Source organism: Spinacia oleracea, chromosome 3 (assembly GCF_020520425.1).
Source record: "Spinacia oleracea cultivar Varoflay chromosome 3, BTI_SOV_V1, whole genome shotgun sequence".
Lineage (NCBI taxonomy): Eukaryota > Viridiplantae > Streptophyta > Magnoliopsida > Caryophyllales > Amaranthaceae > Spinacia > Spinacia oleracea.
The window spans coordinates 4,371,452-4,394,426 of NC_079489.1; the positions used below are offsets into that span (position 1 = coordinate 4,371,452).

Here is a 22,975-nt window from a genome sequence, read left to right on the forward strand (position 1 = left end):
TATTCAACAACCGTAGTTTTAATGAAGGAAATATTTATTTGATACAACTTGTCATGTATTTGTTAGACCTGGATTTCTCTTGTAGATGGCGTATGACTCTTTATCAATGAATTAATTTTTCTTTAAAAAAATAGAATATGAGGTTTATTAATTTTCTCTCTCCTCTCCGTAACCACCCGTCGGGCCACCAATCCTCCCACCGACGACCCTTTCTTGCACCAACCCTCCCACCCTTCGCACCATCTTCAACCGGCGCTCGCGACATTGGGTGTCCGATAAAGATTCACCATTAAGAGAGGGAAGAGGATAGATTCGTTTAGCCACAATAACCACAGACAAATGGCTCAACAAGCAAATTGACGGTTGATTTGAGGTGGCGGTGGAATGTCCGGCGCAATGGTGGTTTTTTCCTCGGATGGGTCGTCACTTTTGTTGGTCGCCGCCGCACGGAGGTGATTGGTACAGGAGGTGGGTCGTGGGTTGTTGGTCGGGCTATTTGACCCAAGGAGATCCATCTTTTTTTCAGTTTTAAAGAGAAAAGGATTTAATAAATAAATCTACAATAAATGACAGAAAGTTCCTATTGTCTTGGTGGTTTACCATATCTTTTCCTCCTCTCTTTGACCCTAAAGTCAGGGCCCGAAGGAAGTCTTGGCCACAAGTGACCCAAATTACAATCATACTTATTACCAATACATAATATGTTAGTACCAAAAACTCAAATTAAGTTATTTTCGTTTTAGTACTATGTATTCTATCTTGATAGTGAAATTGTAGTATTTGGATCACTTGTGTCCATATGGACACAAGACACCTGAGTTTAGTATTCCTCTCCTATTGACATCTCTGGTACACCATTAGTAAAAGAAGGAAAGAGAAGGGGAAAAAAAACTTAATTTATTTTCCCTTTTTTTTTTGAATTAAACTTAATTTATTTTCCATTGTTTAATTTAAAGGAGGAAAATTATTTGACAGATTTTAATTTTCTCTTTTCTCCGGGATTCTCCATGTTGAAGAGAAAGGAAAACGAATACTCCGTATCTATTAATGATATTCATTTCCTTCCTACCAAATCCAATTTAATTTTTGAAACCAAACATGGAAAACTAGACCTGATCAAATGGCGGGTCGGGCCTAGTCATAAAAAACCAGCCCGTTATACCGGGCCGGCCCTAGATTCGGGCCAAAATTTAGTACACAAACCCGCTATTTCCGGGCCTAAAATATCGGATTCTCGGGCCGGATCAAATTTATAATTAAAAAGTGTAGTTTTGTGTTTCCCAAACCCGCCCAAAAATTTTAAAATTTCGGGCCGGGCCCTGAAACCGATCCGGAAAATTCTGCCCTAATTCCGCAAAAATTTCGGAAGGGACGGGCCGGGCTCGTCCTGATCAGGTCTTTACAGGAAAACCATATTTCTTCTTTTCCGTCGTTCCTATTTTTTTTACCAAACAAAGCCTAAATGATTCCGGATAGAAGATCGAGTGACAGTAACTCGAGTAGAGTGATCAAAGTAGGGAACAGTTCGTCCGGTCTATATTTTAGGAGGTCGGTGGTATGATTAGCGTCGATTTCCCATCATATTTTATGTTATACACTGATAATCTGATATGCTTGGCAGCTTGGGTGATTCATAGCAGAGTTCGGTATTCATGTTTGTGAGAAATTTGCTCTTAATTGCGCAAAAAGGCCAATGTTCTTGAAGGTAACCCCATACTCTTTCCAGTTTCCATCTTCTTTATTCCCGATGTTTTCTCTGTGTTATAAACCCTAATTATATATAAATTCATGTTTGTTCATCTCATTTTGGGTAAATTATGAAAGATGGTTTGAGTAATGATCCCATTACTCCAGTTTCAGCTTTCATGTGAAATTCACATGGAACTATTTACACTCCCAGAAATTATTTCTGTTTTACAATGATTGAATAATGGATGGATCATAGACTAATTGCAGAGTTCTTTATTCGTGTTCGTGAGAAATTCGTTCTCAATTGGGCAAAAGGATATCATTTTGGAAGGTAAAACCTATTTTTTGAACTTTTTCTGTGTGTGTGTTATTTCTGAAGGGTGGTTTGAGTAAAGTTTCAATTTTTAGGTTTCTAGTGGTGTAATACTGTAATGGGATTTATGTTCGGGCCAATACGTAACCATAAATTCTTGTCTTAGACGGTCTGATCAGAACGAAATAATCACTTTTTTTTTTCCTGAGAGCAATATCTGTTCTGCAGTGCTTCCTTGATGACTTATTCATATATGCAATGTTTCATGATAATTACTGAAATGTAGAAGACTTTTCAATTGATTTGCTTTATTTCCCCTTGAATAGATTGTTTTCGGGCCTATTAGCTCAAAAGGGTAGAGCAACGTGCATTTGCGCACGAAAGATGTAGGTTCAATCCCTACATAGGTCTTAAGAACCTTGCTGTTGCACCAAAAGAATTGACAGGAATAGAATCAAGAACTTTGTGTTAGGTTTCTTATTGAAGTATGTGCAACAGAGAAGTAGATCATAATTCACCCAACAATAGGTGCATTGTTTGTTTGTATTTTGGTAGATAAATACTTCATATATTAAGCTACAAGAGAGTACATAATCTGGTGCATCATAAAATTCTCCAAAACAACACTTCCTAATTTGAGATACCAAATCCAAAAATTTCTGACAACAAAAAATTTACAGACTGCAGCACATCCATGTTTGAACTCTCTGTCATTTGATTATATCCTCTTCACAACCATCCTCTAATCTCCCATGCTGGCTTAACAATTTAGTTTCATCTTAGGTTGGTGGTGCCATTGGCACTGGTTTAGTCTTGTGTATTTTTACTCATCTTTGAGCCTTGTAATTTAGCACAAAAGCCAAAAGATAAAAAAAAAAAATTAGAACTGACAGCCAAACTTGTGTATGTCCTCTTTGCTTAACTGTTTTTCCTGCCTCATTTGATCTAGGTCTTCCACCTTTTGTTATTATCTTCTATTTTCTTATTGTGTTGCTTGCTGCCTTTAGTTTAATGTGATTGATCTGCGGATTGGAAATGAGACCAATATTCCTTCACAAGTTGTCCGAATAGTGAATCTTCCTTTTTCATTAGCTTCACAGGATCATCGTATTCCACTAAATTTCCTGCAACATTACAGTACATTCTATCAGAACACATTCTTGCTTTAATATCCTGTGAACCCATAAGATCATTTAGAGTTTGCTTCTGAATTCTGCAACTCTTTCTTTAGACTCGTTATAAACGGTCACCAATGCAAGAAATTGGATATATTTAACTCACCATCACTAATGGCAAGAACCTTTGTGCAATCCATCACGGTTGGTATCCTGTGTGCTACTGTAATCACAGTGCAGTCTGCAAACTCTGTTCTTATCGTTCTTTGCAGAATAGTGTCGGTTGCATTATCGATTGATGCAGTTGCTTCATCGAGCACCAATACCCTGCTTCTCCTCAGTAAAGCACGTCCTAGACAAAATAGTTGTCGCTGTCCCATGCTCCAATTTGCTCCATCCTCCACAACTGATACAAAATGTTCAATGCAATTATTGATAAGCTCATTTTGGCTGAATATGTCAGAAAAAAAAAAAACTCTCTTTCATTTCAAAGTACAGAATAAGGAATATATTTTACCTAAGGAATCTAGGCGCTGATCTTTTTCTTGGACTGCCTCTTTCAGCTGACATTTCTCGAGCACCTTTTCAAGAATATAAGAGGGTCAGAAATCTGCAGTTTCCATACTTGCACAAAATATGAAAATATCATTCCTTAAAATAGGCTTTACCTCCCATATTTGTTCATCTTTATGCTGGCACAATGGATCCAAGTTGAATCTTACAGAACCATTGAAAAGTGTTGGATCTTGAGGGATAATCCCAAAACGTGACCTTAAATCGTGAAGTCCTATTGAACATATATCTATGCCATCGACTAAAATCTTCCCTGCAGCCGGTTCCACCAAGCGAAACAATGCCCCGATTAGGGTTGTCTTCCCACTACCAGTCCTACCAACAATACCGATTTTGTCACCCCCTTCAAATGTGCAACTGATTCCTTTAAGAACAAGTGGTGTATCTGGTCTATATCTTATCTGTAGAACACCGAAATTTCTTAGTGTAAGATTATATCCAGAATCTGTCTAATATAGTAATATGAATCTCAGTGCAGTAAAAAGTTACCTGTAGATTGCATATCTCCACTTTACCAACTAATGGCCAGTTCTTTGGAGGACGGCTATCTTCAATGACTTCTGGAGCTTCACTAGGTATATGCGTGTATTGCTCAAGCCTTTCGACACAAATGATATAATTGGCTAGTGTACATTGATTTTGGATCGCAAAAACCATGGACATATTTAACGAAAGACCATATGATAGAGCCATTCCAATAACCCCTGCATTATTTGTTGTATTTATAGCAATGAATAATTTATCTCCTGAAAAGTAAGATGAAAACAACAACAGGAAAAAAGAGAAAATGTCTCACCGGAACTAAAAGTTCCAATAGGGAGCAAAACCATGCACAAGGCTGCTGCTGCGAGAACAATGGCACAGAGGGTCTCAAGCCTCTGAATCAGCCATTCATTAGCTGCAAAATTGTGGAAGAATGGACTTGCATTTGTATCAATTATATCGAGACTCTTAGCAAAGAACCGATCTTCCTCCTTGAAAGCTCTAATTGTTATGGCTCCAGCTATGGATTCAGCTAAATGGTTTGCAACCAAAGACTTCGTTGTACCGTTGATTCTCATCAACTCTTTTGCTGTCGCGAAATAGTACCTCTGTAGACAGATTTTATAGACTATTAGGTCTAGAAATAAATCTGAAAAATACCTAATCTGCATTATTATTTCTTATCTATCAACTTGCAAGAGAGTGGTAGAAGTACATATGAAGCATAGTTTACTGAAAGATCAGGACTGCAATTTGTTCATATCTTATAATTATGACATATTCTGTAAAAAGATTTCTTGATTTACCTTGTGGTATATTCTGCAAAAAAGTTCAGTAAACATTTATGTGTGCTACATTCTGTATAAATATTTCTTGATTTACCTGCAAGCGTATTAACATGTAAATCACTGGTATGGAGACAAACAAGACTTGCCAAGTGATGACAGCCAGAACTCCTAGATTAGCATATGCATTCATTGTAACCGCCATGGATAAAAGAAGGCTTATAGGAACATCAGTATCAACAATGCTCAAATCTGAAGAAACCTGCAGATCGAAGATGCAAAAGAAGACACGGAAACCCATAATATCAGTTCTGAAATACCCTACCAGGCTTTTGTACATCAGAAAATCAGAATTGTGAAGAATATATAGCATGAAAACTTGATACTCACCCGACTTAGTATTCTTCCAAGAGGTGTAGAGTCATAGAAAGACATTGGAGCGCGAAAGAGAGAGCTCAACAACTGAGAAAACATAGACCTTGATGCTTCCAAACCCAATGCAACAGCAAGAAGTGATCTTATAAGTAAAAAAAATGTCGAGCAGACTCCAATTACGAGGTAAACCACAATCAATTTCAACGTGCTGATTTGAGGATTATCAACACTGGAGGCCATCCATGTGTTCTGTAATATCTGGCCTGTGACGAAGATCAGATGACAGAAAGCAGCTATGGAAAGGTACAAGTAGCCTTTTTTCTGATTAAGGTAGAGTAAGTATGGTTTAAGACCACTGTCTCCCGTTTCTCTTTCTTCTTGTTTAATCAATTGGTCGCCTTCAGTTGCTAGATTTTTCTTTTCAGTATCAGTTTTCTTGATCTCCTTTGAAGAATAGTTGTGTCTTTCAGTTTCAGATGATGTGACCTCAGATGGCCTTTCAGTACCAGCAGTCTCTTTGTGTGCATTTACCAGGTCCAAAAATTCCCGGCTTGAAGCTAGTAATTGGTGATAAGTCCCTGATTTGAGGATCTCCCCATCTGACATCAGCTGCAGCAAACAACAATTTTGATCAAGAAATGATTAATTAAGGTCTGATAAAACTATTACAAGACAGACTTCAAGGACCAGGGAACACAGAAAATCTATGCAGGTACCATTTCTCTTACTAGTAATAGAGCCTAATTAGGCTCCGTTTGGTTTGGTGTAAAACATTTTCAGTGCAAAATGATTTTTCATGGAAAATATTTTCCAAGGGAAAACACAATTCCAAACTAGTTTTCCTTTGTTTGGTTCCATAAAAGAAAATGGGAGAAGATGGTGAAGATTGAGGAAAAGAAAGGAAAGGGAGGTAAGGAAGAAAGGTGGAATTTTTTTTTTTCTCCCTTTCAAATGGAAAAGGTTTTTCCACCTTTGAGTGAGTTATGGAAAATTGTTTCCCATCCCTTGCCAAACCAAACAACATAAAATGGTTGAAAAGGGGAAAATCGTTTTCCATGAAAACATTTTACACCCTACCAAACGGAGCCTATAATCTAACATACAATCTGGTTCGCTGAAGAAAGTAAGTCCCTTATTTCAATGACACTTCTGAGATTTGTTCAGGAAGAAAGCTACACTGAACATCAGGGGAGTGATGGTTGACTCACCAAACAGCAATGAAATGCAGGAAGAAAATCAACTTGATGTGTCACAAGTAAGACTGTCTTTTCTGAAAGTGCTTCCATAATATATTCCTGCCACAATTTCAAAAGCCAAATATCAGTTTATATTGTTACTAAAGAAACTGAGTGTTTTACATTGTTAGGGTCGAAGGGTTACATTAAAGAGGCTAGTTGCAGTTTGTGCATCAACAGCACTGAATGGATCATCTAACAGGTAAATATCAGCATCTTGGTATAATGCACGAGCAAGTTGGATTCGTTGCTTTTGGCCACCACTTAGATTAACTCCTCTTTCACCTATTTCTGTCAAGTCACCGAATGGAAGAAGCTCGAGGTCCTTCTTCAATGAACACCTTCGGAGAGTTTCTTGGTACCTTATCTCATCCATGGAAGACCCAAAAAGAATGTTGTCACGTATTGTCCCTGTTTGGATCCAAGCTGTCTGGGAAACATAAGCTATACTCCCATAAACTCCAACCTGAAAAACCAAACCAGTTAAGAGCCTTTGGATATTCGCTTATCCATGTGTAAACCTAAACAATATATGCTCTACACTAGTAGAGCTGGCAAAAGCTGACCCAACCCGCCAACCCGTCTCGAACCCAACCCAATAATAAAGGGTAAGGTCAAGATTTTCAACCCCTTTAACTAAATGGGTCAACCCAACCTGTTTAATTAAATAGGTTGGGTCGGGTTGGAATTTCAACCCGAAAGCAATCCACCTAACCCATATAACTAATTGTCAAGTCAACCCTCATAAAAAATAAAAAATAAAAATTGAGTCTTTTTAGCTTCTTACAAATTATAACTAATATCTAGCAACATCCGATACTTATTTTTCTCTCTCTATACATATTAGAGTATTAGTTTTTTTGCTAAGAGATTTGCCTCGAAATAATGATCCCTGTAGTTATAAATTCCGGTCAATATACACTTGAACGGAAAAAAAAAACTTAAACGGGTCAACTTTAGGTCAACCCGTTTATAATCAGGTCGGGTTGGGTTGAGACTTTCAACCCGTAAACAGGTCGGGTTGGGTTGAGAAAATCTCAACCTGTTTATAAATGGGTCGACCTGATTCCGACCCAACCCAACCCAACCCATCGACAACTCTACTCTACAGACTACAGTAGTACAAGAAGTATGAGAATAGCTAGAGAAAGCTTACAGTTCCCTCCATCAATGGTACTTCTTTAAGAACAGCAGCTAGCAATGTTGATTTCCCTGACCCAACTTCTCCACATATAGCAACTTTTTCACCAGGTCGAACTTCTAGATTTATGTTTCTTAGTGTTGGTTTTGAAGGATTCATATCCCAGGAAAGATTTGCAGACCTCATCAAAACAGCTTCTTGTGCATGGTTCAAGCTTCCCCTACCATTTTTCTTTCTAGAATCCTCATTCTGAAGCTCTGAAGCCTCAAGAAACTGCGCAATACGAGTAAACGCAACCCTTGCTTGAATCACCACACTAATAACATCAGGTGTAGCTCTAATAGGGTCTTGAACAAGCCTCAATGTTGCCACAAAAGTAAACACATTACTAGCATGTAAAGGCACACTTAGGAAATAACATGCACCAAATGTAGCAGCAGAAACCAGAACAGGTGATGACCAAAACAGAAAACCATTATAAGCTCTCCACAATTGCAGTGCTTTTAACCATTTAAGTTCCACTTTCCTTAACCGTTCTATTACATCCTTGAAGTAATTCTCCCACGCGTACAATTTCAGCACCTTCATGTTCACCAGAGCCTCAGAACACGCCTTCAACCTCGAATCTTGCTCACTCAAAAGCCTAGTTTGGAACTTATGCTGTAATTTCGCAAGTGGGGCGTTGCAAAGAACGGTTATAACAATCATTGTTAATGCAGCAATTGTAGCAAGTCCAACTGCATGAACTAGAATACATAGTGCAATACAAAGTTGAAGCCCTGTAGTCCAAGTTTGGTGAAACCAGAATGGAAATTCCCCTATTCTATAAGCATCAACAGTAACATAGTTCATAATCTCACCACCAGAATACTTTATTCTTGCAGAATTTGATAACTTTAACTGTTTTCTGTAGATTGATGCAGTAAGTAATGATCTAACCCTAACACCAACTAATCTGCTTCTGAAGTACCATTGTCTCTGTGAAAGTGACTCTAATGACTTTGCGAGGAAAAGTGCAGCTGCTAAAACATACCCTTCATGTTTAAAAGCTTCTTTACCTTCTGCAACTTCAATGAAGGCATTCAACAGAAGAGGTCCAGCTGATAGTGTAAGAACTTTCAGAAGTGCAAAGAACCCAGAAAGAAGTATTTCAGTACGATGGCACGCAACAATAGTCCATAACAATGAAGGTGATGAAGAAGGTTCATCCTGTTTCTGTTTACTTAACTGTTCCATGAACTGAAAGTAACAGGATTCCGCTCTGTCAGAATCGCGTAATTTGGGGATGTCTTGTTGTTCTAGAGTCTTCTCTTTACCTAAGATCATCAGAGGGTTCAACCACCAGAATGTTAACCTACTTAACAACCCAGCTTCTGCAAATAGTGAAACTTGGTGGGGTGAATCAGTTTTACAGGTGCTATTCAGAGGAGTATACAGGGTACTTCCATGGTTATTCCCTCTGTTTTCGTCATCTTCATCTTCATACCCCTTGTAAGTGCATAGTAACAGCAAGCTTGCTCCTAAGAATGACAGGATATCCATGGCTACCTTAATTGTTATTTCATGGTCAACAATGGCAGAAAACACCGCGATGAAGAAGAAGATCCCAGATGACAGGAAAGCAAAGATGGATAAGATTTTCAATGAAGCTTTTCTAGGGAAATACTCTCTTTTAAGGGTAGTTGATAATCCCACTGTTATCCAAGTAAACCCTTGAAAGAAATACAACACCCACCAATGAACTGGTGATGCAGAATGCAAAACCCAAGTTCCTAAACCTATGTAAACCAGTCCTAAACAGGTGTTACAAACAGCTGATGATTTCTGCAAGGTTGAGAACTGTCTGTAACGAGGTGATAGCTCGGCTTTCTTAGAGGATATACTGGGAATCAAGTTGAATAACAGTAATGCCAGAAGAAGTATATTTGAACAAATGATGAAGGCATGGTTCACACATGAAGAAGGATGAGTGACAAACTCAAAGAAAGGAGTAGTATTGATATTTGAAGAAGTAGATTGTGCACAGAACAATGTCCAGAGATCCTCCATCATCATGTTTCAGCTTTTCGTTTTTCTTTTCCTGCAGATTCTGCATTAATATACAGACATAAATTTATCAGAAAGTAAAAACTAATATTCTGATCATCCTAAAATGTTCATCAGATGATCAGCAAAACTTAGTAAGCAAAAACTTTTTTCTTGTGTGAGTAGGTTGAGGAACAAATACAAGGCTAAAAGTCAATAATGTGATCTATATAGAATTAGAAGATGTTGTGACTTTGTGAGGAAAGATCTACAGAATTTCTGCAACTTACAATATTAGTAAACTATCTGGTTTCTTAATTCTTATACTATTCAGAATGCAACAAACAGCTGGTTTGTTTAGTTTTTGGTGAGAAAGAGGGCACCGAGTTTAAGGTGAAGCGGACTTGCAATAATAAACAAAGACGATATTTCTTACACGACTGCAACTAACAGCTAATTTATCTTTTTTTTTTTGGCGAGAAAGAGGACATTAAGTTTAACTGTTTAAGGTGAGGCGGACTTGTAATACTAGTACGAGTTTTCTATAAATACTGATAAAAGTTAAGAGTACTCTTTAAAGAAAATATAGTCGCCCTGGTGTTACAATACATTATTGTAAGTCCGTCTAGTATAAAATTTTGCCCATTTTCACCAGAACCAGAAGATATGCTATTTCTTGAGAAGTCATTCCATCATTTTTATTTTATTTTAGTGCTACAACTTCTACAAGTGTTTTTTTTGTTAAACACTCCCTTTGTTCCAAAAAATACTTGCAACAGTTTGACTGGCACACTTGGCTAGGCATTGGTTTAACCGTAATTCTCCACAATTATATACTCTACTAAAAAAATCTTTTAAAAAATGATGTTTGAAAAGTATACATTAAGAATAATCCAACAACATTTTAAACAATAATATTTAACATTTATATATTAGTAAGAAAATTTAGTTAAAGCTAATGTAAGAACGACAACTTTTGTGTAAGACCGCCTTACCGAAAAGACCACTTTGATTGTTTAACTAATTGGTTCCAATGGTTAACTAATTAGTTCTAGTGCTTAACTAATTAGTTTTGTTGCTTAACTAATTGATTTCAGTGTTTAACTAATTAGTTGCAATGGTTAACTAATTGATTTCAGTGCTTAACTAATATGACACTAAGGTGGTCTTTTGTGTAAGACCGTCTTATATAAAAGTTTGTAATGTAAGAATAGCGCAAAAGATAAAGTATTGCGAGTATTTTGAAACGAAGGAAGTATAAATAATAAAATGGAGTAAACAATAAGATGGAGTATGAAAGTTCTTCGCAAGATTCATCAGTCATCACGGCACGTCGGCATTGAATTATGTTAAACTATTATACATCATAGATCAGAAGATTGGTGAAGCTTATGCGAGCAAATCGTGGGAGTTTAGTCAACAACTCTTAACATATTAGGTAGATATAAAATCTGATGGAATTTTTATCGTCAGAGAAACGTGTTTAATTAGTATACTTTGTTAACAACTTGTCCCATTACTAAGTATTACTACGTAAGAAGCATAAAATTTGGGCATGGAACTTTTCCATTTGTACCGATGAAATTTTGGTTTTGTGGTTAAGACTGATGACATGTGCAGTATGTATAGGTATCAGGTTCGAATCCCTCGCATACATCTATATATTATAATATACTAAAAGAGAGGAAATCAATGTGGTGATGACATTTGTCACTCATTGATTGGCCTCTCTTTTTAATATAAGTAAATAATTAAAAAAAATAGTATCTAGGATTTTATTACTAAATATACAAAGTGCATATTTATTAGCAAAAAAATTACTGTAACCAAACTTTCCATATTAACCTATATAGGTCATAGATTTTATATTCAAAGGAAACAATTGAAAAGAAACAAGAATTAAAAAAAAAGTATCGAATACTTCTCCAACCCAAACAATAAGGAAAGTACCATATACCAATTTAGGTAACAGGTTTGTATTTATAATTTACTAACTTCTCCAACCAAAAAAATAAATAATAATTTACTAACTTCTATAAATTAAATACGTCTATATAGTATATAGGTGAATAAAATTAAATATACACTATTATATTAGAATCTAAGGAATCAAAGACATATTTCGTACATAATAGTAGTAGTTATATAGGAGTACTCGATCCCTTCGTAATTTTTTGCCCCATGCATGCACCAAAAATGTTTTTGTGATGAATTGGTTGTACTATGAAGTTGAGAATAAATAAAAGTGGTGGGACCAAATACATTTTATGTGAGATTAAAATTGTAATGAGTCAATATTTAGGAAAGTGGGGAATAATTAACAGATTAAATTGAGCCTGTTTGGTATACTAATTTATAAAAAAAAATGAATAACATATTAGACTAGGCCTATTTGGTATACTATTTTTTAAAAGTTAACAAAGGCCCATGCCCCTTTGGATCCTTAATAACTTCGTCATTGTCTTAGTATATTTTATTTATAGGATACTTCCTCAATTCGTTGAATATTTTAGTATAATCACGCACCTACTAACCTTCCCCAAATTCTTGAATATTTTATTGTACATATTAAGTATTTTTTGAATTTTTATAACACGTGTAATTAATATTTTAAAAAATATATGTCAAAATACTCAAAAGTATATTATATACGTAGTCCTTAATAAGTGTCTGTTTTCGAGATTTAACTTTGATCGTTCATATCAATATATTTAGAGGAAAATAAAAACTTATGGAGTACTTTGTTAAAGTTATTTCTTAATATAAATTTCGCTCTATGATTTACGACTCTTTTAATATAAATAATTAAAATAAAATAATATATTTGACTTTATTACAAAATATACAACCAAGGCTCCGTTCTATTCGACTTATTTGATCTGAAGTGAACTAATATGAACTTATCTGAACTTATTTTGCCTAAAATAAGTTAAAATAAGTCAAACATAACAAAGCCCAAGAATATAACAACACAACTTATAATTGATAATTGTTATACTTTGGTCAAAGAAAATCATTAAGTATATGCATGATCATATTCTCGACTTTAAAACGACAATACATTACTCATTCATTGAATATTCAAACTTCTTGCTTTATAACAAGTTGCCACGCTGATAGGAGTAATAAAAAATCATAGTTATGGATAGACGAGTGAGTGTAGAACAACTTTTTAAACGCAAGAATTTAGAGAAAGAATATGTAAAACCAGAATCATAGACTAACTAATTGAACTTTCTAGCTAGGTAGTTTATCCCAATGTAGTGTATAATTATTGAATTTGAAACATTGTAATTTTGATTATTGAAAGTTATTATTCCTAAAGTTTAGAGTTATAAAAGTTCGACTATTAAGAAAAAAAAAACTTTTCTTTAGTTTTTTCCTGCTTACTAAATATCTTAAACTTGAAAATCCAATGACATTATTCAATAAGTATGAAAGGGAAAATGAATATTTTGACTTTATTTCAAGAGTTGACTCATATAGGGTGATTTCTCTTCAACTTTCTCTTCAACTTATTACCTGAATTTATCTGAACTTATAGGACCTGAAACTTATTTCAATAATTAAGGTCATATTAGTTGAAAAGAAGTCAATAATAAAGATAATTGCGGTTAAAAAAATTAAAAACCCTGATCAAAAAAATGTTTTGTATGCTAGAAAATGTGATTATTTTTTTATTGGACGGGAAGAAAATGTTCTTACCATGAAAATAGTCATGTATTTTTACTAACATACAGAACATGTATTATAAACTTTTTTTCCGTACTTGTTTTTTTAAAAGAGAACATATTATTGTAAAAAAATTCCTTAATTTCAACGTGAAATTAAATATATAGAGATCAAAACATAGATTTTTTTTAAAAAAAAAAAAGTGCTTCATATATAATAAGTTGGTGGTGAAATCAAGATACATTTTATATGTACCATGGTAAGGATCGGAGGATATGGGTTAGGGTTACACGCGACATGTCCCACACACCTACTAATTTGCCCCAAATCCTTGAACATTTTATTGTAAGTATTAAGTATCTTCTTGACTTTATAACAAGTGTAATACTAAAAATATTATATGTCAAAATGCTCGAAAGCAGAATATATACATAGTCCTTAGTAGTGTCACTTTTCAAGATTTAACTTTGATCGTTCATATCAATATATTCAGAGAAAAATATATAAAAGATTTACTGAGTATTATTTTATAAATTAATTCTTAATACGAAACAGCTGGTATATGATATTGTTTTTACTACGTATGAGTGTATTTTATGAACGACCTAACTAAGGTCAAAGTTGGTGCTTGGATAAAGTAAACCGATTGTTATTTAGGAATGAAAAAAGTGAGTTCATTCGAGTAGGGCTTATTTACGGGTAAGAAGACTTCCGTTTCGGATATTCAAGTACAAGTCCGGAGGGTAAGACATTTTATCAAGTTTATTGGTAAGTTATACATACTAAAGTGTTTATTCGTGTGGGTTAAAAATGAGTAGAATGAAGATGTGTGTTAGGATTTGTTAGTACATAAGCGGGTGTGTATGACAAGAATAATTTTAATTATGTTCCGACCACCGTTGATAAAAATAATAAATTTACTTCCAATGTATAGTTTTCTCATTTTTAATTAACGTAATAAAATATCAAATTATTATAAAAATTGAACAAAATTATAAGGTTTATGGGTAAGATACTAAGGTGGTACGTAATTCGGGTGGAAAAAAAAGATGAGTACGGCCCGTACAAATAAAAACGAGTGTTATGACAAGAATACTTTTATATTTTATTCCCCTAGCGGATGATGAATTGAATAGAACCACTTTCATCATATAATTTACTAATTTCTATTAATGTAGTAAAATATTAAATTCCTATAAAAATTTAAAATAGACATGCACAAAAATGATGGGTCAAAGCCACAATGGTGGTAACGATTGACCTACTCTATAATTTATAAGCATTTTTTCAAATGTTTTTTTAAAATATATAAAAATATTTAGTTTTTAATACCCGGAATTGAATCATTTTATTATAGGAGCTACGTATGACCATTTACCGAAAGTCAAACGTTTAAATAAGACGTTATTTTTTTTTATTGAATCTTCTTCTATACTTCCTCCGTTTCATAATGTATGGTCAAAGTAGTGCATAGGAGACCGCACATAATGAAAAATCGGAAAATATTATGGAACGGAAGGAGTACTTAACAACACATTTAGGGGGGAAATGACAAAAATATTATTCGAAACCTCATTGATTAATTAATTTATTGGTTAATTTTGCCATCATATTGTAATGATTAAATTACTATGTATATTAATACAATATTGTATTTTTTTTTTTGAAAGATAAGGATAATAAACATAAAATCTCCGCATGAGAGTCACTACTAAGTAAATACAATATTATATTGGTGTAAGAAAATCCCCTATGTATGATATATTTTCTACAAATTTGATATTATGATTTTCAAATCGTGCATCGCACGGGTATTATACTAGTTTGTAATCTATATTGTTCTTATGGCTTATTCGCACTAAAAAGGGAAAAAGCCGAACTCACCATGCGAAGTGTTACTCGTGGAATTCGAATGCAATGTAACTTCATATTCCGTACTTCTTAATTAAGGGTACTACTCCGTAGTTTAATAAGGATGATCATTTATGACCTGTTTTTTAAAACAGAGGAAGTACTGTAATAGATATTGGGGTGTTTGATTATGAGAAGCTTGATAAAAAAAAACATACGAAGTACTTTTTAAGGTGAAGTAGAGATTTGATCATTTCAAAAAGTTGAAGAGAATGTTTGGTAGAGGCTTGAAAGAGGATTTTGGGAGGAAAAAAACTAATTTTGAAAAAATCTACAGAGAAATTTTGAGTTTGGAGGAGCTTTTTGCATTATAACCCTTACCTACCTACATCACTCTATGTCAATGTTCTTAATAGTCATTTTACACATTAAACTAATAATTGTTAAAATACTAAACACTTTACGCAAACAGTTAATTCAACTAGGTAGTGTTAGATAAATAGTCTTCAATTTGTTATTGTGGGAGTTTTCTCCCACATGGAAGAAATATGATGTTTTGTATATCTTTAAATATACCCACGTGCTTGATAAATTGAATATGATGTGCTTGAGTTGTTGGGCCAAATGGAGCATTGAGTTTGGTGCGCTAGTATTGGGTTGAGCTTGGAGCATTGAACTTGGTACGCTAGTATTATCTAATGCATAATGATAATGTTGATTACGTTTTTTATATTTCATTCGTGATTAGGGAATCCTAGGGGGTAGATTAGCTTTGAATCCCGTCATCAATATGTGGGACTAATATTATTCCAAGGATATATATTATCTTGCCCTAATCTAGTTTTTTGTATTTATTTTTTCATAATTCAGAGCATAGTTTATAACAAGTAGTCAAACAAGTAAAAGCTACTCCGTAATTAGCGGAGGATTTATACGAAGTATAAACTAGCTAAAAAATACTGATCACTCGAACTTATGCGCGCGAGTTCGAGCAAAACGTCCGCCATTTTTGGATTTATTTTTTATTTTTCATTTTCTACTAGTTTCTTCTTAAATTATCAACATTGACTTATTTATCTGTCCTTTTTTTTTTTTACTCAGTAGTAATACTTTTTCAAAGCGAATATATATTAATTTCCTTTGAACTTTTTTATATTTTTTTGATGCGAATGAGTAAATATACTACTCCTTCTGTTCTTAAATAGTAATCTTTTTTTAAAATGTAAGACAATCTAACATGAGGACACTTGTCATATGAATCTCAATAGAATCTAACACATGTCGGTAAGAAAGAAAAATGATTAATGGGTTTAATGAGAAAAAAACTTAGATCAATTATCTAATAAGGGGTAATTTTATATTTATTTTTGTCCGGCTACTATTACAAGAATTTATATCTATAATGACAAACTAATAACGACGGGTCAAAAATCTCGTCGTAAAAGGGTTATGCGACTGGTCTAACAACCAAACAAAGAAGGGAACAACCGTCGCAAATGTCCTTTACGACGGGTTAACGGCGGGATTTTCCATTAATGACGACCCCCTTTTATGACAGGTTCGCGACCGGAAATCTCGTCATTAATCAACGATTATTGGCCTTTAGCGACGAGATTTCCAATCGATAATGATACTAATTTTTATAGTGTACCCAATATAAAATTTCTGAATCCGCCGCTGAATACACGACCATTATTTTCAAACCAAGGGAGTATCATATATCGAAATCACCACATGTATTTTAATTTCCTATCCCGGGGGGAAGAGGGGGGGGGGGGGAGTAAATTAAAATTGAAAACACATAAAAGTGACAACACTCTCTTGTTCATTCAATTGCTAGAATACATTTTTTTATTATTATATAGTTGGCATTTGTAACGTTTTAATGTATTTGTTACCCTCATTCATCGGAGGGTGGGGGATTAAATGAAACATGATGCCAAATTGAAGATTGGCAGCATTCTCACTTTCGTTAAGTTGCTATCAGTAGATTTATAGTCGGTATCCCCATCTTCATGTCGATTTAAATCATGATTGTGGCAACTCCCAAAAGAATCCATGCATCACTGTCTCGTAATCTATCCTCATTTTTAATGCCCTTTGTCACCTCTTGGCTCTTGCCCCAGGAGATTACTACTAGGTCTACCAGCTTCTTCTTCTTCTTTTTTTCTTTTTTTTTAAAAAAAATAAAAAATCTTATCTTTATCATACGAAGAAAATTATTAAAGCAATACCCATCGATGTCGGATAAAGATGGTTCTGGGTCGAATCTGGTTGAAACACCGCACAAGCATGAAAATTTGTGGGTTGTGCTTAGCTCTAAATCATTTGGAAAAAGTATAAGGCACGGCACTTCATGACATGAAATTAGTGGCCTTGGCCGTATGGTCGATCAGGTCTATTCAGACCTAAGGCACACAAGCTCTGCACAAAAGCACGACCCAGCACTGCCCACTTACAATCTTTGGTGTCGGTGGTAATGTAAGCATGAAATCGTGGGTTGTGCTTGGGTTTTATTCATTTGGAAAAGGCACGATACGGTACAAAGCTAGTGTTTGACGTGGGTCATGTCATATTCAAGCCTAATGCACACATGTACACAACTAGGCCAAACATCCCAATAGGGCTCACGACCATCTTTCGTGTCATGGACTCATGGTAAGGATAGTATATCCTAAGTAGGGATGGCAGTGGGTAATGGACCCGACCCGGATCCGTGGATCCAGATCCGTTTTCAACGGATTTGGATCCTCAATTTTTGGACCCGACGGATCCGGGTAGGATATGGATCCTTGGTTTTAAAAACGGATCTGGATCGGGTCCTAAGTCATTACCCGGATCCAGATCCGTTTACCCGTTTTTATATAAAAATATAAAAGTAAAGACTTAAGACTTGTAGTATTATTGAAGTTTTTGAACTTTTAATATTATTTATGTTGGATTTGTTAAATTTTATTTTAGTAAATGCTTGTATGGAAAAATAGCTTTGTTATTGAAGTTTTATTAAACTATGTTTTAAGGTTAAAATGAAAATTAAGGTCGTTTGATAAAAAAAATAAGTTAGGATCCGTTTTGGATCCGTTTTGGACCCGGATCCGTAGGATCCGTCGGATCTGGATCTGGATCCTCAATTTCATTACCCAGCGGATCCGGGTAGGATCTGGATCCTTGCCCAAAAAACGGATCTGGATCTGGATCTTAGAGGATTCGGTCCAGATCCTACCCGTTGCCATCCCTAATCCTAAGTCTTAAGGTGAGTCTCGAGTCTAAGTTTTGGGATAAGTAGTAAAAAATTACAGCAAGTCTTGAAGTGAGTTTGAAAGTGAGTTTGAAAATACAATACACACTCAAGACTCACTTAAGACTCCACTTTTTCTCCAACCAAATCAAATTATACCAAATCATCATACTTTATCCTATTTAATTATCTTTTTTTAAGAGTTTAGTTGAGTCTGAAGCAAGTCTGGGGATAGTGTGTAAATATAAGGAGAGTCTTGTGTAAGTCTGAATAATGAAAAAATTAGTGGGACTGATGTGGCAGATTCTTAAAATTGAGGGTGAGTCTGGGGGATAAACTTACCCTAATGCAGCGTTATTCCACCTCATTTTAATTAGGGGGTTCAAGTAAGTTTAAGAAAAATATAAGTGTTATTCTAGTTTAATTTACAATTAAAAGATGTTGGACTACTTAAATATATTTTCAAAAAAATCGGATAAGTGAAAAACTGAAAATCGAGTAAATTAAAGGCATCCTTAAAGTAAAGCCAATAAGAGAGAAAATTACAGATAATTTAGCTCTAGAGTTAGAGGTAAACGAGGAATGGAGTTGCCTTAAGCATAATTAAGTAACATATGTTGATATGTAGGCTTAACTAGTAGGATTAAAGCCTTATTACTTACGTAGTAGTAACTAGACAAAGAGATGCAAAAGTAGAGATCTAACAAGGGAATTGAACATGGAAAAAGGAAAGAATGAGTGTAAAAAAAAAACATAAATATATTTTTAGGATGCCAAAAGGGAATGTAATTAAAAGGCAAAGTAGCTAAGTTAAGAATTAATGTTAAAAAACATTATAAAATAAAATAAAATAACACTTATATTTAGAAAATTCTAAGATTGATTCCATTGCATTGGTAATTTGGTATGGTATTTAGTTATCCACCCGGATTATAAATGGGATAAATAGAAAATAACTATAGATCGATAATTAATTATGTTTTTTTCCTAATTTATTCTTAGTTTAGAAACTCAAAAGGGAAAACTTTTTCCTAGGCTACTTACTACTAATGTTAATACCCCTCAAAAAAATACTAACCCATTCGTCTCTTTTTGTTCTTTACGTTTTTTTTTTTTGGGTATTTCAAAATATTCTTTACATTTACTTTTATATTATCACACAAATGACTTAGTATTTTATCAAAATTTGTGTCCAATTATTATTTTAACCAATTAAATTTATTGGGCCATTTAATCTCTCACACTTTTCCATTGAGACATTAATTTTTTCTCATTTTTCAATATTAGAATTTTGATAAAAGTGAAAACATTATAAATAAACGTAATTTATCTTGTTTAAATAAAAAAATTGAGGAATCTCGATGCAAAATTAAGTAATCGTTAAAACGCGTGAAAAATACCAAACGTAAAAAAGACGGAAGGAGTACTACGAGTATTAATGTAGTAATGTTGATGTTAATTAATGTAGTAATTAATATGCATGATGACATGCAGTGGCGGAGCCACGGTGCCCTCAGTGGGATCCTTGACCCCACTTAAATTTTTTTTTTTTATAGTTAAAATTTCAATTTTTTTTAAAAAAATAAATAATTTTAGTGAAAGTTTCATCAATTTTTAAATAGTGACCCCACTATCTCAAAATTCTGGATCCACTGCTGATGACATGAAAATTAATTAACTAATTGCAATTAATAACATTTAAAGTAATAGTAGTACTAACATGGCTGTCGGCTTGTGTATGAAGGCCGCGCGGCCAGTACGTCACTGATGGTAAGCTGCTGAGCTATTATTCTGCTAATGATTCATCTCCTGCAAGAAAATTACATAATTAACCTCAAACATAATCGAACACCAATATAATGATATATCTTAATTTACAACCACGAACTATATATATATAATATATATATATATGTATATATATATATATAGGTATGAGAATAAAAAACAAGCATACTGATCGATGGACTTGTTCGACAAAACTAATTAAACTAAACAAGCTAATTAAGAAGAACGGATCGAGCGAAAGAGAAGAAGTAAATTAACTTACTTAAAAATAATACAACCCAATAAACTTGCCTCTTTAACGAACGAGAGAAGACGAAATGCATATGCAAAGAATTATGGGATATTATTAACTAATTATTTTTGTATTCTTTAAAATAAATAAATTATTCTGTACTTCTCTTGGTTCTTCAGTGCTACGAAGAAGGATTGAAGATTTGAAGGGATGAATAGTGGAGTAGTATTTATTTATTTGGTAGAGAGTGAGAAACAAGAAATCTTGTAGTACGATACGAATGTCGTCCTTCATTAACTACGCTTTCATTAATAATGTTGAAATGTTCTACCAAAAACCGTGCATTTTGTCACATAATGTATTTTCAATTTTTTATTTTTTATGGTGTCCTAAAATAATATTTTCATTTCAATTTTTTCGTCTTTTCGAAAAATACAAATTATAATGACACATTTGTCCCACATTTAAATAGAAATTAGTTTTTTGGTTCGGGCGATAACCCGGGTTATTACATTAATAATATTCTCATAATACCTTAGTGGTAAGAACTTTATTATTTAAACTCAAGGTCAAGGGTTCAAACCTCACACAAACCACGTATGTCATATTTTAATGTATATGAACATTACATGGAGCGAACCACCCATAAGTAGAGAGCCACGTGACACGTATATTTTTTTATAGACGCCTTTTAATATATACTCCCTCCGTATTTATTTAAGAGATACACTTGGTCGGACACATGTATTAAGAAAAAAAAATTGAATGAAATAAAGTAATAAAACAAGTGGGGAATATGTCATTTTAGAGGATGGGGGTGGGGTGTAGATATATTATTTAATTGGATGGTGGGATTGATAAGTTACTAAAAATGACAAGTGTATCTCCTAAATAAATACGGCCGGAAAAGACAAGTGTATCCCTTAAATAAATACGGAGGGGTAGTATAGATTGGGATCACATGCATTAAATAAAATGTAATTGGGGAAATGTTATTTTTCAATTTTAATTCAAGGATGATACTGTTGATAAAATATGAAATTGTTGATTTGTTTTGTTTTTTGCGTTTGATTTCAATAAAACTACTACGTATTTTCAGTGTAGTCAGTACCCTGGCGTGGTGGATTTGTTTCTAGCTAAGTTTTGTATATTTAGTTAAGTACAAGTTGTTTACTTGGTAAAGATTTGTGCGAGATCGAAAGGAAGGTCACTCTTTCGACTACGATTGGACGAATCGGGCGGAAATCACATGCATCATGGCTACAACAAATCTACAGACATTCTCGTTGAATAAGGCTGTAAATCACAAAAATATAAAATAGGGTATATAGAATGTTCGATATGCGCGCAAAGATCCTACTACGGTAAAAGAAAGTTTTTATTTGATTTAATTGTTACTACTTACTACCTTCGTTTCAGAAAATTGCAATATTTAACTACTAATATATCCAATTTCGTATGTGGAAAATTTATAAAAAGTTGATATTATGAAAATCATACTGAGACCAATCTAATAAAATCTTACATGTAACGTTTTGATGTATATAATAGTGAGAATTTACGGTCAAAATTTTCATATTTCGCATACATATTCCAAAGCGTAAACAACTTTCAGAAACGGAGGAAGTATGTATCTATTACATTCAAATCTTTATGTAAATGTCATCAGGCCCGACCATTAGGAGGTCTGGTCGGACCTACAGCACCGGGCCCAAAATTTTAGGGGGCCCAATTTTTTTTTTTCTTCCCGGTTTTAAAGCTTAAAAAAGAAAAAGAAAATGAGCACCTTCCTTCTAACTTCCCTTCCCCGTATCCCGTGATTCCAGTTCTTCCTCAAACTCAATAACGCTTCAAATTCTCTCTCCTTCCCATTCTTTGATTTCCCAAAAATCAGTCAATTAGACAATTAATTTCCTTAATTATCTCTCCTAAACACCGATTTCTTCTCCTACAATTATGAAAAAAATACCGTTCATCTTCGTTTACAGATCTATCTACCCATTCAATTCATTTTTTGAGAATACCCACCTAAATTTGTGGTGTTCAACGGATCAATTTCATATATTTATATATGAATCTTATCAAGATTCAAGATCTATTCATCTACAATTCCGAATTATTTTCAATTCAAAATTTCGAATTCTTTTCAATTCAAAAGAGGGGAATTGACGAATTGGGGAAATTTGTGTGAAACTGAACTGGGCCTGAAGCATCTGCGGGAAGGCAATTTCGGATTTCTTTTTTTTCTTCCGTTAATCCGTTCTTCGTTTGGCAAGGAATCCAGGTTGTATCTTTCTTTAATTCTTTCGTTCTTCGTTCTTCTGTTCTTAATGATTTTAATCGTTTATATTTTTCTAATTTTATTGCTATAATTTTTATGTATTTTTGAATTGTTGTTTGATTTTTCAATGCTGAAATATTTAATATGAATTTGTAATTGTTAAATTGTAGTTATTCTAT

The 22,975-nt window shown here is 33.9% G+C and overlaps 1 protein-coding gene and 1 long non-coding RNA gene across 2 annotated transcripts; one reads left to right on the forward strand and one right to left on the reverse strand.

Annotated features, from left to right (window-relative positions):
* Positions 1–2,505: 2,505 nt before the first annotated feature.
* LOC110779869 (ABC transporter C family member 10) lies at positions 2,506–20,761 on the reverse strand. Its single transcript, XM_056838377.1, has 13 exons — positions 20,546–20,761; positions 20,216–20,304; positions 7,725–9,798; positions 6,714–7,034; positions 6,542–6,628; positions 5,349–5,942; positions 5,056–5,220; positions 4,487–4,781; positions 4,180–4,394; positions 3,786–4,091; positions 3,635–3,698; positions 3,284–3,523; positions 2,506–3,126 (listed from the first exon to the last, which is right to left on the reverse strand). The coding sequence occupies exons 3-13, from the start codon at positions 9,762–9,764 to the stop codon at positions 3,011–3,013; spliced, it is 4,443 nt and encodes a 1,480-aa protein (XP_056694355.1). The 5' UTR covers positions 9,765–9,798; positions 20,216–20,304; positions 20,546–20,761; the 3' UTR covers positions 2,506–3,010.
* On the forward strand, positions 5,895–7,667 carry LOC110779912 (uncharacterized). Its single transcript, XR_002531288.2, has 3 exons — positions 5,895–6,045; positions 6,498–6,588; positions 6,700–7,667. It is a non-coding gene; the product is annotated as an uncharacterized lncRNA (long non-coding RNA).
* Positions 20,762–22,975: the final 2,214 nt, after the last annotated feature.

Excerpts from the sequence above, each read along its gene's own strand:
- LOC110779869 (XM_056838377.1), bottom strand. The coding sequence starts at position 9,764 with ATGATGATGGAGGATCTCTGGACATTGTTCTGTGCACAATCTACTTCT. Across the intron at positions 7,035-7,724 it reads TACCATTGATGGAGGGAACT|GTTGGAGTTTATGGGAGTAT; the intron begins GTAAGCTTTCTC and ends TTGGTTTTTCAG. Across the intron at positions 4,395-4,486 it reads TATTGGAACTTTTAGTTCCG|GGGTTATTGGAATGGCTCTA; the intron begins GTGAGACATTTT and ends CAAATAATGCAG.